A 13684-nucleotide genomic window follows, 5' to 3' on the forward strand; every position below is an offset into this window, starting at 1 on the left:
TGAGCTGGCATTTCCACATTGACACAGGGTTCTGCTAGGCACTAGTACAGCACACTGGTTCTGCTGTGCTTGCTTACCCTTGTTTGGAGTGTGATTTTTATTTATTTATTTATTTCAATTTATGATTATATTTATTACCTGCCACTCTTGGTGTGCCAGCTCATAGCGGGTTACAGGATAAAACAATAAAACCCCATTAAAAATCCCATTAAAACAAAACAGAGCAATACAAAAACCCAACATGGAGAAAAAACAGCCCTCTCCCACAACAGAATGTTAGACATCTGTTGAGTTGACATTCTCACAATGACACTGAGTTCTACTAGGCAATAGTAGATGGCACCGTCTTGCAAAAATCCCCCTCCCTTTAATTTCTACTACAGAGATTCTCTGGGGCTTTGATTGTGCTCTGCTGGGTTTCTATTGCCATTAAAGGGGGGGTGTTGCTGTCCCTATCACATTGTAAACAATGCAGGGATCAGGGTACCCTTTTTGGGCGGTGCAATGTAAATCCAGTCCTCACCAAACTTGAATGTCAAGTCAGCCAGAAATTCTTTATATGTTTGGAATATCTAGCATGCTGGGGAGGGGGGGGGTGGCATTCTACCTCATGAACCTCAAAAACTGAATCAGTTTGTTGAACTCTTTAAAATTTTAGCATGCCATCAATGACGAGATAAACTGAGCCACATTTTCCTGCCCATCCCTATTTTTATATACCATTTGATCAGAAAAGAATTCCCTTTCTTTGCTCCAATGTATCTGTCCTGCTGATGGGAAATGATGCAAAGATGGCAGGCGAGAAACATTGTTGCTTTGTTGTTCCTTCATTTTTATTTATTTCTCTTCCCCCCCCCATTCATACTGGAAAACGCAGCTCACTGAATGTCAGACATTCAAAATCAGCTGTTCTTGGAACCATAAATCCCAGAATGTATTGAGGAAAATACAGGAATAAAGAAAGATAGTAGTAGCATGTGGGGACCTCAGTCATCTCTCACCACAGCCTGAATGTGCTCTGTGTGTGTTGAGCCTAGATAGCTGGACCTTCAGTATTTCATCTCAGAACTTTACTCTGAGAGCAGCACAGGAGGCAGTACGTAAGAGTGACACTTTCCCTCCACACTTCTTTCTGATGGTCCCCATAAGCATTTCACATCCATGCAGATTTCTGATTATCAAAATATTTCACAACTAGCTTCGAAGCCTGTTCATAAGAACGGGCTTTGAAGGGCCCCTCTCAGCTGCTTCCCTGTGGCCTGTAGAGCACACCCGGCACCCGGCACAGGGTGTGCTTTAGGCCGCAGGGAAACCATCCCTGCCCCCCCCCCCCCGGCGAGGCCTTATTTAGGCTTTATTAATTAGGGGAAGACTGCTTAGACTTCTTTGATGGTTTTTGAAGTTAGCAGGAGTGGACAGTAAAATATGTTTGATGGGAAAACCTCAACATGGTGCCATGTTGGGAACCCCCCCCCCCCAGTGCCATTGTCCTCATTAGGAATGGACATGAGATGGCTTATGAACTAAAGGTTGTTTAGAACTTTGGCTGGTTCATGGCTTCTAAGGTGAAGTTTGAGTAAGCCTGACTGTCACAAACATTTTATGAACCTCATGGCCAGTTGCGGTAGTTCATGAAACAGATACCTTTCCCAAAGAACTCAACGTCAATCAATTAAACGCCATGGCTACAGTGGGAGTGGAAATTGCTGGGAGTTAGAGAGGAATAGACCAAATAGAAGTTGATCAGCATTCCTGGGCAGGGGGTTACTCTTTGATTTCTGAATAGGTGAACTAAGGTCTTTCTGCTCACACGAAGCAATGGGGCTGGCTTGCTGGGATTTTGAGCATTTATTTCTGGGAATTTTTTCTTGCATTTGGATCTGACCCTCCCTATGTGTACTGCACTTCCTTTGAAAAGAGGTTTTGCAGCCATGCAATCCTGTACTTCATCAGTGATAGAATCTCCTTGTTTTGCACATGCAGTAACATTACCATATTTTTTTAAGGCTGGATGTATTGTGGGGAACAGCACAGCTGCTGCCATTTCTAAGGTTCCCCTGCTCCTCTTTATTTGCCAACTGTCAAAATGGCTAGCAATCACAGAACTGGATACACCACTTCAATAATAATGAAGCACTCAAAATGTGTCCTTATGTACTTCATCAGCGATGAAGCCTCCCTTTTTGCATATCCTGTGATGTTGCAATATCATAATATTATAAAAAGAAGGCTGGATGTATCATGGGGGGGGGGAACCTGGTTGCTGTCACTTCAAAGACCCCCTGCTCCTTCTGGATACACGAATTCAATAATTATGAAGCATTCTAGGTATGTCCTCATCATCAACAGAAACTCTTTTCTTGCATATGCAATCATATTATTATAACATAATATTGTAAAAAAAAGAAGCTATAGAGGAAAAGAAGGGGGAGCTATAGGAGAAAGAAGGGGAGAATGTAAAAGCAATACAACCATGTGGCATCAAAACCTACACAAAAAGAAAAAGGAAAGGAAAGGAAAAGGAAAGGAAAGGAAAGGTAATTGCATAAAGAAACCTCACTGCCCGTTTTGTACTCATGTTATTATGTTGCTCTATAATGAAAATTATTGTGTTGTAACACAACCAACATTATGCTTAAAAATGTAACTGGATTGCTCAGAGGACAACGAGAGTGGAAGCAGAGGGCAGTAGATGGGGAAAACATGCAACACTGATAACAGAAAATGGCAGTACAGGGAGAGACCAAATTCAAATTCAGGAATTACTCAATGGAAAACTGTAAGTTAATTAAGATATAAAAGAAGAAAAGGAAAAATTTTGTTTGGAAAGTTTTTTTAATTGTTTGATTCTTTAAGAATGCCCATGTGGGGGTTTGCTCATGTGCAGAAATGGCATGTATATCACCTAACATTTCTGCTGACTCTAAGCAGTGGGGCTTAACTTCTGCTGTGTGTTCCTCCTTATTCTGATCGTGACTTTCTATCATTCTCCTGAGGGACTCCAGGTGTTTGGTAAACTTAGGGCTTTGTTCCTATCCAGCCTTTCTGCTCACGCTGGGCAGTGGGTCCTATTTGGTGGGTACCTCAGCTGCGGGCCAACATTATACATACTCCACCCCTTCTTATTTACTCTCTCTGCTGCTGTGGTTTGCCTGTAGGTGAATTCAGGGCTCTGAACAATGCTGGTTCTTTGTTCATGCCAAGCAGTGGTGTCTACTGGCAGGTGCCTCAACTGAGGGCCTAAATTTATGCACACGCCACTCCTCCTATTTGTTACCTGCTCTCTCTGTTACTGGTGGTTGTGTTTTTGTGGAATCAGGGATCTTATTCACTCACATCAAGCAGTGAGACCTAGCTGGTGTGTGCCTCAGTTGAAGGCCTATGTTTATACAACCTCCTATCTTTAGCAACAGTGTGGGTAACTTTTGGACTCGGGGAATGAAAGCTGGTCATGACTAGTGTTCACCTTGACTATAGAAAGTGAATATGACCCAAGCATACAGCCACTTGCATCAGTGTGGGTAGTATCTAGGTGCAGCATTACCAGAGGAGGAAGAGGTTGTCTGTATCCAGTGATCACCTTGACCATAGATCATGAATGGGTTACAGGGAGGTGGTCATCAGCAACAGTGTGAATGACTCCTGGGTTCAGGGGAGGAGGGTGGTCACCTTCACCATGGAAAAGGCATGGGGCCCAGATATGCTTCTGACATGATCACCCTTCATGCCCACTCTCATCCAGACAGCATACAGAGGGGTTCACACTCAGAATGCATGGGCACATATAAACAAAAAACAGCTCACTTTTACCTCAAGGGTCTGGATAGAGAGTGAGATCCCTACTTAGCTTAAGAAAGCTCTAAACCCTTAATTAGATAGTTTTCTCTCCCCTCCCCCCCTTTACTCCTCCTCTCCTTCTTCCTTACAAGTGTTCAGAGCACGTAGGCTGGTAATTTCTGGCTTTCTCTTCCAACCATCTAGGTACAAAGGGGATTGGCATCTTCTGCAAAAGAGACAGAGGTGGCTCTGTGAAGCCCTCATTACCTGTAATGGCCTATCACACTGATAATCAAGTGTGTGAAATGAAATTGGGAAGGAAAGACCAGGCTGTTATAAGGAAGCCCCCATGTGGGAGTCTGGATTGATCCCCCTGTCTGAATTTAAAAGCCCCAAACCTTATTTTGTTATTTCATATATCAGTGTTTACTCTGCATGAAGGAAACACCATTAATGTTTTATGAGACTTGAATCATTTGACATCCTGATAGAGTCTTACGTTCTTGGAAAGATGTGAAGAGCATCTGGAATCGACTGCTTCGACTGCCTTCGTCTGCCCACATGCGGATCACTCCAAGACCTGTGCGCAGCATCACATCGTTAGCAACAGTGCTGCAAAACTTAGCTTTTAAATCCTCCACTGAGCTACTTCCATCATAGACAGCCACAAAATTCCTTTTGCATTCATTAGAATTCTGCATTTCATAGTCCAAGAACCGTAAATATATCTACAAAACAAAAAAACAGTGAATATGACAGCATAAACCAACATTGGAACAAGAGGCAGTCAACAGCATTCTTTCTGTTTCTGTAAGACTACAGACTGATTGGCAAGAAAATAATCCAATTTGCTATTTGAACAACAGACGATTGCTCATGTTGAACTTTCTTGCTCAGGAACAAGGAGCAACAGTATTGGAGGATGAATTATATATTTAACTATTACCAGATAAGGATTCCCTAATTTAGTGTGAGCCTCTTCTGAACAGAGAATCTTTCCTGGAGAAACATACCATTTACATATGTATGAAGTTACTTGTATGCTTAAATCAGAGATCATAGGTGTTTAATGTTACCCAGATGAGAGCAGTCAACTAAAAAGCTGTTGCGGACACTCTTATGTTATTTGCATATTCAGTAAAAATCATAAAGCTAAGAATTGTTCTTATTTCCTTCAGTCGATATGTGTCATCCTTCTAGCAAGTAGAAAATCTGCTGCTTGGAAATCTGGAAGCCACTTGGAATTGAAACATTAATCTTCTCTAGCAGTTTGGATGTTATATTTCTACTAATCAACCCTAAAATCATTGTAAATCAATACAGAAAAAAGAATGCAAGTTATAGATGTCCTACATAATACATTTTGACTCAGTTTCAATTTTCAATAATCCCTAAAGGATGTGTTTGGAATTTAGGGTGTGTTTTTTTTAATTTAAAAAAATCCCCACGATGAAGAACAATTTCACAACTGCAACATCAAATTATCTGTTACAATGCCTGAATTCTGCTATAATCTGTAGGAAGTTAAACTACTAAAACAGATTAAGAAAGTTATGTGAAAATATACAATCATACTGTTAGCAGCTCGAGAATCTGCTGTGAATTTGTGAAAGGTTCCATCCTGCCTGCTTGCCTGTGACTTGGCCTACCCAATCCCAATCCCTCAAAAGGCATACTGAAGCCTGGTATTCATAATGGTTCTTCTGACTAAGCAACCCTCAGGGCTGGCTAATATCTCCATCCCCCAGCCGAAGGAAAGTGGATGTATGTAGGTCTGTGTAAAGAAGACCTGTTTTGGAAGAGGTGCTGCTGACACATTCTGAGGCAGATGATGGAAAATAGCAAAAGAGGAGGCAATTGTTGCTGAGAGGGCTGACTTAAGCATCTTGGGGTCCAGGCACTCTCCCCCTGTCTCTCTGAGGATGTGATGCACGGTAGTTGTTCTGTAGCTCTGTGGGAGTACCTCTGTGTCTCCCCTCTATAACTGTAAGTTAGACTCATGCATGGGAGCTTGTTTCATTTCTTTCATTTTGTTGTTGTTGTTATTAATCCCCAAAAGGACTGTTTCATTTATTTAATGGTTCCATTTATGTATTATTTCTTTCATTATCATTGATGCATTTTCATTTTTCTTTGCCATTATTATTGACCATTGTTCCAAGGGAAGTCCCAAACCCTCACACTGGTGTGTATCTTAATGATTTGTCATCCAAATTGGACAAACCCCAGAGGGATTGTAGTACTCCTCAAGCACACCCATGCTGCAAAGTTTCAGACAGAGAGAATACAGTCTCCCCCCTTTGAGTCAGGAAAGGGCACTCATGGTTAACATAGATGTCTATGGGATTCCAAACTATAGCATAGACAGCACAGCAGCCACTTAGCTTGGAGAACAATAGTAGGAAGAGGCAGAATGATAAGGCAAGGGCATTCATTTGTTGGTGCAAGGAGGGTAAGGCATCTGTACAAGCAGTCAACAGCGATAGGTCCTTGAAGTAGATTTGCTATGATGGGGGGGGGGGTAAGGTTGGAGAGCAGCAGGTAAGCAGGAGAATATAGACGCTAAGGGAAAAAAATTGGCACAGCAGTGCAGATGTTGAGAATAGAGGAATTGAAAGTATCACCTACTATCCATCAAGATTGGAACACCTCACTCATGGACTACAGCTTGCATTCAGTCAAGAAAGCCCAGAATCTGTCTCTTGCACCACATAAGGAACAATGAGCTCTCCTTATGCCCTTATTAGGGAAATGCTGTATGTATTGCAAAAATGAAACTAACAGAAGCAGTGGTTGCAATAATGAAAGAAACTAGAAGAGAACACCTGGCTGAGTACCTGGCTATAGTGATCCATGTGATAGTCATCTCCAGGCTAGACTTCTGTAATTTACTCTACGTGGGCCTACTTTTATCACTGATCTGGAAATTACAACTAGTACAGAATGTGGCTGCTGGAGTACTCATGAGAACACCATGGAGAGCTCATATTCACCCCACATTGAGGCAGCTGCATTGACTACCAGTTGAATTTTGAATCCAGTTCAAGGTACTGGGTTTGACCTTTAAGGCCATACACAGTCTGGGTCCAGCTTATCTGAGGGATCACTTCTCAGACTATGTTCTTTGGAGGCTGCTTTGTTCCCCCAGTATCAATAGGTTGATGGCCTCTGGCCCAAGAGAGGCCTGCTTGGCCTTGACCAGGGCCAGGTCTTTTTTAGTCCTGGCCTCCACCTGGTGGAATGAGCTCCTGGAGGATCTCAGGGCCCTAATGGAGCTGTCTCAGTTGACTCGCATATGATCATTAATGGGTTTTATCCTGTATTTTATGTTTTAACTGGATTGCATTTATATTTAATTGTATTTGTACTGATGTTAGAAGCTGCCATGATCCAGTAGCCCCAGGAGTAGCAACATATAAGTCTAAATAAATAATTACATACATACATACATACATACATACATACATACATACATACATACATAGTAAATCATTCCCCCTCCCCATATATATGGGGCATTTGTTTGGTTTCCATATTAATTAATGATCATTACAAAACATTTTATAATTCTTGTAATATGATAATTATATAATTAATATAATTATATACTAATAATGAAACAAACTTATAGACTTCTGAAAATAAAGCTACATACTATAGTGAAACCAGATGTATTATTATCTCCTTCAGTTGAAATAAATTGGAGTAAGTGTCAATCCCTGAAACATCTCAATGCTCAGAGAAGTGGAGTGAGCATATCAATACAATAAAGAACTGATTATTCTGTATATAGACTTGTATATAGAATCAATCTGCATAGAATAATCAAGAAAACAAAAAAGGCAGGAAGGCAGAATTGTGTTTTGAGAAATCAAAGTGTGTCTATTTGCCACAATAATTAAATAAATGTTGAGAGGATCCCAGTCAATCAACAGATTAGCTAAATGACTTTTATAGAATATGAATTTCATCCTATTCCTGTTAGACTAAACATTCATTTTACATGTTTATTAGGTTTTTAAAAATCCTATCCCTCCCTGAGATTAGGACTCAAGAAAGCTAACAACCTAACAGTACAATAGCCATCACACAACCATAATTTCAATAAAATCCAATTCAAATCCATCACACAGCTTTCGGCATAAAAAATCAACAGCATTGTTGGTAGAGGCCACCATAATTACATTAGTGGGAAGCCTGGTGGAATAATTTCCTCTTAGATGCCCTACAGAATGTAAACAAATCCTGCAGGATGTGCTTGTTTGAAATTTAAGGTTGTGTCACTGAAATCAATAGGACATCTGCATTAAAGTGTATCTGAGAAGGGACAATCAGAGGAACTTCAAACTACAGAGGGCCAGAGATTTAGATACTCTTATTTCTGGGTGTGTTTATTGACATTTAATAGATTAGAAAACCATTTGCTGGTTTTAAAAAATCAAAATATGTCTTACTCTTTTTGTAATGCCATATTTTGTTTTCTTATGTTGTTTCTTTAAAATTCTTGTTGTGGTTATGGGCATCAAAAGCTGGAATTAGCCCAGACTCTCTGGACCTCTGAGAAAGCATGCTTATGATTAGTTCATAAGAGTACTGAACACATGAAGAAGACCATTATGCCAGCAGAAATGCAAGGGTTGTATTCCTAACAAAATAGTATGCTGCAACAACTTTACCAGAGTTCATTATGACTGGCATTGGTCAGGGTTACAAGCGAGGGAAACTGGGACTCCTGTGTAGACTGGCCTAAGCTCCACAAGAGAAGCAAGATGGGATATTAATGTACCAGCTTGCACCTAAAGTAAGGCGACCAGATTTTAACATTGGTAAAGCGGGACACCATTGGCCAGGGAGGTTCTTGATTAAAAATTTGGTCTATATGGAACAACACAAAGTTTCATAGAATGCAAAGAAAGCAAAAATAGTATTGTAATATATATATTTTTTAATTTCAACATAAGTACAATTTGCCAGGTACCCCCAGATGTCCCTCCAAGAGTGGGACAATCTGGCCACCTTAACCTAATGGCTATTTTCTGCCATCTGAAAGGCATTTCTACCAGTAAAGTGAGGAGGTAGGGTGGTGGTGATGACATCTGCCAATTTCCCTGCACTATATTTGTGCCCCATTGTTTGCATGGATTCTATGGTAATGTTTTGGAGGATGTGGCTGACAATATCAGAAGAAGGAAATGCGAAAAGTCTGTTCTATGAGCTCTGTGGGCTATAAAACCCAACTCTTCTTTCTCTTCTGCTCTATTCCCAGTTGTCACTGGATAAAAGCCAATATCAATAAATGTTGTTGTTGTTGTTGTTGTTGTTGATAGGTGTGAAGTCAGGTCCGACCCATCGCAATCCCGTGAACAATGATTCTCCAGGCCTTCCTGTTCTCGACCATTCCCCAGAGTCCATTTAAATTTGCACTGACTGCTTCAGTGACTCCATCCAGCCACCTCATTCTCTGTTGTCCCCTTCTTCTTTTGCCCTCAATCGCTCCCAGCATTAGGCTCTTCTCCAGGAAGTCCTTCCTTCTCATGAAGTAGCCAAAGTATTTGAGTTTCAATATCAATAAATAACACCTAGCAAATAAATGATATCTAGCAAGTTTCCCGCACTCTGAGCTGAAGTGCATATCAACAAATGGACCCCCACTGTAGTGTGCCTCACTTTTCCTCCATTCTTGATCATTTTCTGTACAACTGTGAGAGATAAGTAGAAATACAGAGAAGAGCTTGTTTTTTTATACTCCACGTTTCACTACCCAAAGGAGTCACAACGCAGCTTACAAAAACCTTTCCCTTCCTCTCTCCATAACCTACACTGTGAGGCAAGTGGGGCTGTGTTCTAAGAGAACTTCTCTGCAAGAACAGCTCTTAGAACAGGGATCCTCAACCTGTGGTCCTTCAGATGTTCATGGACTACAATTCCCATGAGAACGTGCCAGCATTTGACTGACCCAAGGAGTGGGGAATTAAACCCAGTTCTCCAGATCGGTGTAGAATTTGTTGAGGAGAAGTAGGAGCAAGTAAGCAGCTGACGCAAGGCAAACAGCAAATGGAAGAAGAAAAGAGACCAGGGAAAGAAACCTTTTCTTCCCTCTCCCCAGCATCCATTTTGAAAGCTGGTGATATTCCATTATGCTCTCACCTGGATGGCCAGGTTAGCCCAATATCATCAGAGCTAAGAAATTAAGCAGGGTCTGTCCTGGTTAGTATATGGATGGGAGACCACCAAGGACTTTCGGATGCTTAGGGCTAATCCTGCGTTGAGCAGTGGGTTGGACTAGATGGCCTGTATGGCCCCTTCCAACTCTATGATTCTATGATTCTATGACTTCCAGGGTCACTGCACAGAGGAAAGCAATGGTAACCCAAGACCATCTCTTGCATTGTGCTGGATTTTCCATTCCTAAGCATTCAATTAGAAACTGAACTCCATCATTCATCCCACTAGCAGATGGTTTGTTATAGCCCCTGTACACCATGGCAGAGGTGGCCAAACTGTGGCTCTCCAGATGTTCATGGATGGCATTTACCATGAGCCCCTGCCAATATGCTATGGTAACTGAAGTCCATGGACAACTGGAGAGCCAGTTTGGCCACCCCTGCATGATAGCATCCCAAATCCCTGGATGCGGGATTGTTCAACCATGGCATTAGAACAACCATTCAAAGCTGGGAATGCTGTGATTGCTAGGAGTTGCAGAGCAGCACAAAATGCAATGAGGTGTATATGCAACCCACATTTATTGGTCCATTGGTTGCAATTAAGCCAAGCACAATGGCTCTGTGGGCTTGTCCTTCATCAGGGAAGCATTTCAGTTTGTTGTAATTTGGTTGTGTTGCCGTTTCTTAATCGGACTTCTATGATCTATAAAAATATTGTTTTTCACAAATCATTTAGTATCTAATCTAATGCCTATTTCACAATTGGTTTTCCTGGATCAATTTTTCTTACAGTTTCACCCATGACTGGCCAGACTGTTCTACAAAGAACATTTTTATTTTATCTTACTCTGGAGCAAAACAAACAGAAATAAGACTGTAAATTTCCAACCTGTAGATGAAACAAGAGCAAATAGATATGGGATGATTTATTACTTAGAACTCCTGATTTACAACCTCTAATCTCAATCACTAGGATAAGCTTTTATCCTATGGCAGCTAGAAGAAGAAGAGTTGGTTTTTATACCCCACTTTTCACTAACCAAAGGAGTTTCAAAGCCGCTTACTATTGCCTTCCCTTCCTCTCTCCACAATATTATCAGGACTGTGACTAGCCCAAGTTCACCCAGCTGGCTGCATGTGGAGGAGTGGGGAATCAAACCTTGCTCTTCAGATTAGAAGCCACCACTCTTAAAATATGACATTAATTTGATTGCAAACAAACCATCTAGCAACACAAGCTGATCAAACTCTTACTTGGAATAATTTTGCTTTCACCCACAAGCCCCTTAGGCTGAAAAGCATGATGACAGATGCTGCAATCTCTGCTCTACATTTCACACATTACTAATCAAGTGCAAATGATTCAAGAATTCTAGTACTAATATTTCAGGCTCTGTGGAGTATTTCTCATTCTTCTGGACCACTTTCTAATGGTGATTTTGCTTTGGAAGCTAATCCTGATCACTGGCATCATTCATCTCTTTCAGCAATAAACCCTGGGTATCTGCTACAATTGCTTGCTCTTTGTGGCAGAACAAGCCATTAGGAATAATCAAAAAATTATAAGGCTGAAGGGGAGGGGGGGCTAGATGTGATCTTTCTGAGGCAATAATGTGCATTTTCATCTCATTCAATGCAGTAATCACTGATTTTACAATTCCAACCTCACTTTAGTTTTGCATTCTATTAAAAAAAATGGCTACAGTAACACAACCCCTGTTAATGTCAAAGAACAATAACCGGTGGTCCTTGAAGCACATCCAGAGGACTTTGCTTAGTCAATTGTATAGATAAGAAGTTTGTCCTATGGAAGTGATTGAACAAGATGTCTCATGACTGAACTGTATGACATTTGAAAATGGTTTGATTTACTAATAGGTATTCTCCTAGTGCTCTGACCTAAATGGCCCAGCTAGCCTGTTCTCAACACATTTTGGAAGCTAAGCAGGGTTGACCCTGGTTAGTCCTACAATGGGAGACCACTGAGGAAGTCCAAGGGTGCTATGCAGAGTCAGGCAATGGCAAACCACTTTTGTTTATCTCTAGCCTTGAAAACCGTATGGGGTCTGCATGAATGTTACCTCATGGGTTTCTGTCTTGGGGCAGGTTCCCACAAGTTTTCCCACTCCTGCATAGGGCAGCGTTTAGCCTGCTGTACCCTGTCTGCTCTGGATTCATGCTCCTGCACAAGGAAGCCAGGGCAGCATGGGCCAAAAAAAAAAATTGTTAAGAACGTGTGCTGCATCATGCATAGGTAGGTACTCCCAACCTTTTTGCGAAAAACCCAGTTCTGTAGCTTGAATGTACAACAACAAAGTTCTCAGACAGCCTCACAAAATGAACAGCAATTCCTTGGGACTATATGAAAACAGGAAACTTGTGCAGCAGATATGCTATGGTCTTTATTTAAGCCAGGGTCTCTTGCAACTTACACACAATAATGCTCAACATACAATCATGGATCTTGCAGCATCTTCTTTGGGATGATCTTTATTTTTTTTTTAAATGTCAGATTTTTATTTCAGCTTATTCCTGGACTGAAATCTAATGTTTCTACCAGATAGGCCAAATGTACTGAAAAGAGTTGGTAATACTGGATTCTAAATGCTTTGGAGGAGGAAAGCAGAGTGTGATATAATGGTTAACATGGCAACTTAGAACTTGAGAGACCATTGTCACATTCTTGCTCAGCCGTGAAGCTCATTATATCATCCTTGGCCAGTTACAGTATTTCTATCTAACAAAGCAGCCGTGAGATAAAGTGAAGAAGAGGAAAAACCCTTATGCTTCCCTGAACTCTTTGTAGGAAGGGGTGGGATTTTAAAAAAATCTGATAGCCAATACTGTCAGATTCTTTTGACTTTCCTTCTGTCGTCCTACAATGCCAAACATTACTCTACGTTATGAACTGACCAAATTGATTCTGTCTGGGTCCTTTGCTTGTTTCTCATAAGTGAGAACACTGGGTAGTGTTCACTGGGTAGAACGAAGACAAGATTTATACTATTTTATGTGGGAAATTTGCCTCAGGAGTCAGCGGGGCCAGGGAAGAGGGCACAGGAGCAAAAAAAAAAAAAGAAATGAGTGCCCAGTTTTACTCAGTTTGGAATCATTAATTCCAAACCACCCTGCTGTAACTTGGCTGGGTGAAAGAATGCATTCCTCTGAGCAACAGTAGGATGCCTTTACAACCACTGAACAACCACTGTGTCAAGTGGCTATCCAACTCCCCCCCCCAAAAAAAATCTGGGATAAGAACCAAAAAGAGATAATGTTCCTGCAAATTTAAATTCCAGAATCCTACATAGCAGAAGAAGGATTATACTACAGAAGCCAGACAACTGAGGCAGTATACCATCCAGGCAGTCTTAAACCTCACCAAATCTCACTACAGTAAAATAAGGTTTGGGGGTGGATCTAGATAAATCTGAGTCAAAAATAATTCTTTGATTATCAGGACTTTTTCCTCACTGCACAGCCACCTTACACATTTACCTACTTGTCATTTGGAGCATTGACTTGCAGGGAGGGCGTCATGGGCTGAATAAGATACTCACACTGTGTTGCCATTAATAAGGCCACAGCTTTAATAAACAACAAGACCTCCAGGGTGTTGGCATGGCAGGAGTTTGGGAGACACATTGCAGTTAGCCAACTACTGTAATCCCCTTGCAGCAGTTTGACAAATCCTGTCCGGTTCCCAGCTGGGAACATGGACCCCCAATGGACTACTATCTCTA

General features: G+C 41.2%; 1 protein-coding gene across 5 annotated transcripts in view; it reads right to left on the bottom strand.

Moving 5' to 3' along the window:
- NETO1 (neuropilin and tolloid like 1) overlaps positions 1 to 13684 on the bottom strand; it is a 177318-nt gene that overhangs the window by 24953 nt on the left and 138681 nt on the right. For 4 of the 5 annotated variants that reach the window (XM_077352888.1, XM_077352890.1, XM_077352889.1 and 1 more), the window contains exon 7: positions 4277 to 4505. The exons of the other annotated variant lie outside the window; for it this stretch is intronic. In XM_077352888.1, the coding sequence (XP_077209003.1) occupies positions 4277 to 4505 (229 nt within the window). The remainder of the gene's footprint in view (positions 1 to 4276; positions 4506 to 13684) is intronic. 5 annotated transcript variants of the gene reach the window in all.

The sequence above is a fragment of the Paroedura picta genome, chromosome 9 (assembly GCF_049243985.1).
Source record: "Paroedura picta isolate Pp20150507F chromosome 9, Ppicta_v3.0, whole genome shotgun sequence".
Lineage (NCBI taxonomy): Eukaryota > Metazoa > Chordata > Lepidosauria > Squamata > Gekkonidae > Paroedura > Paroedura picta.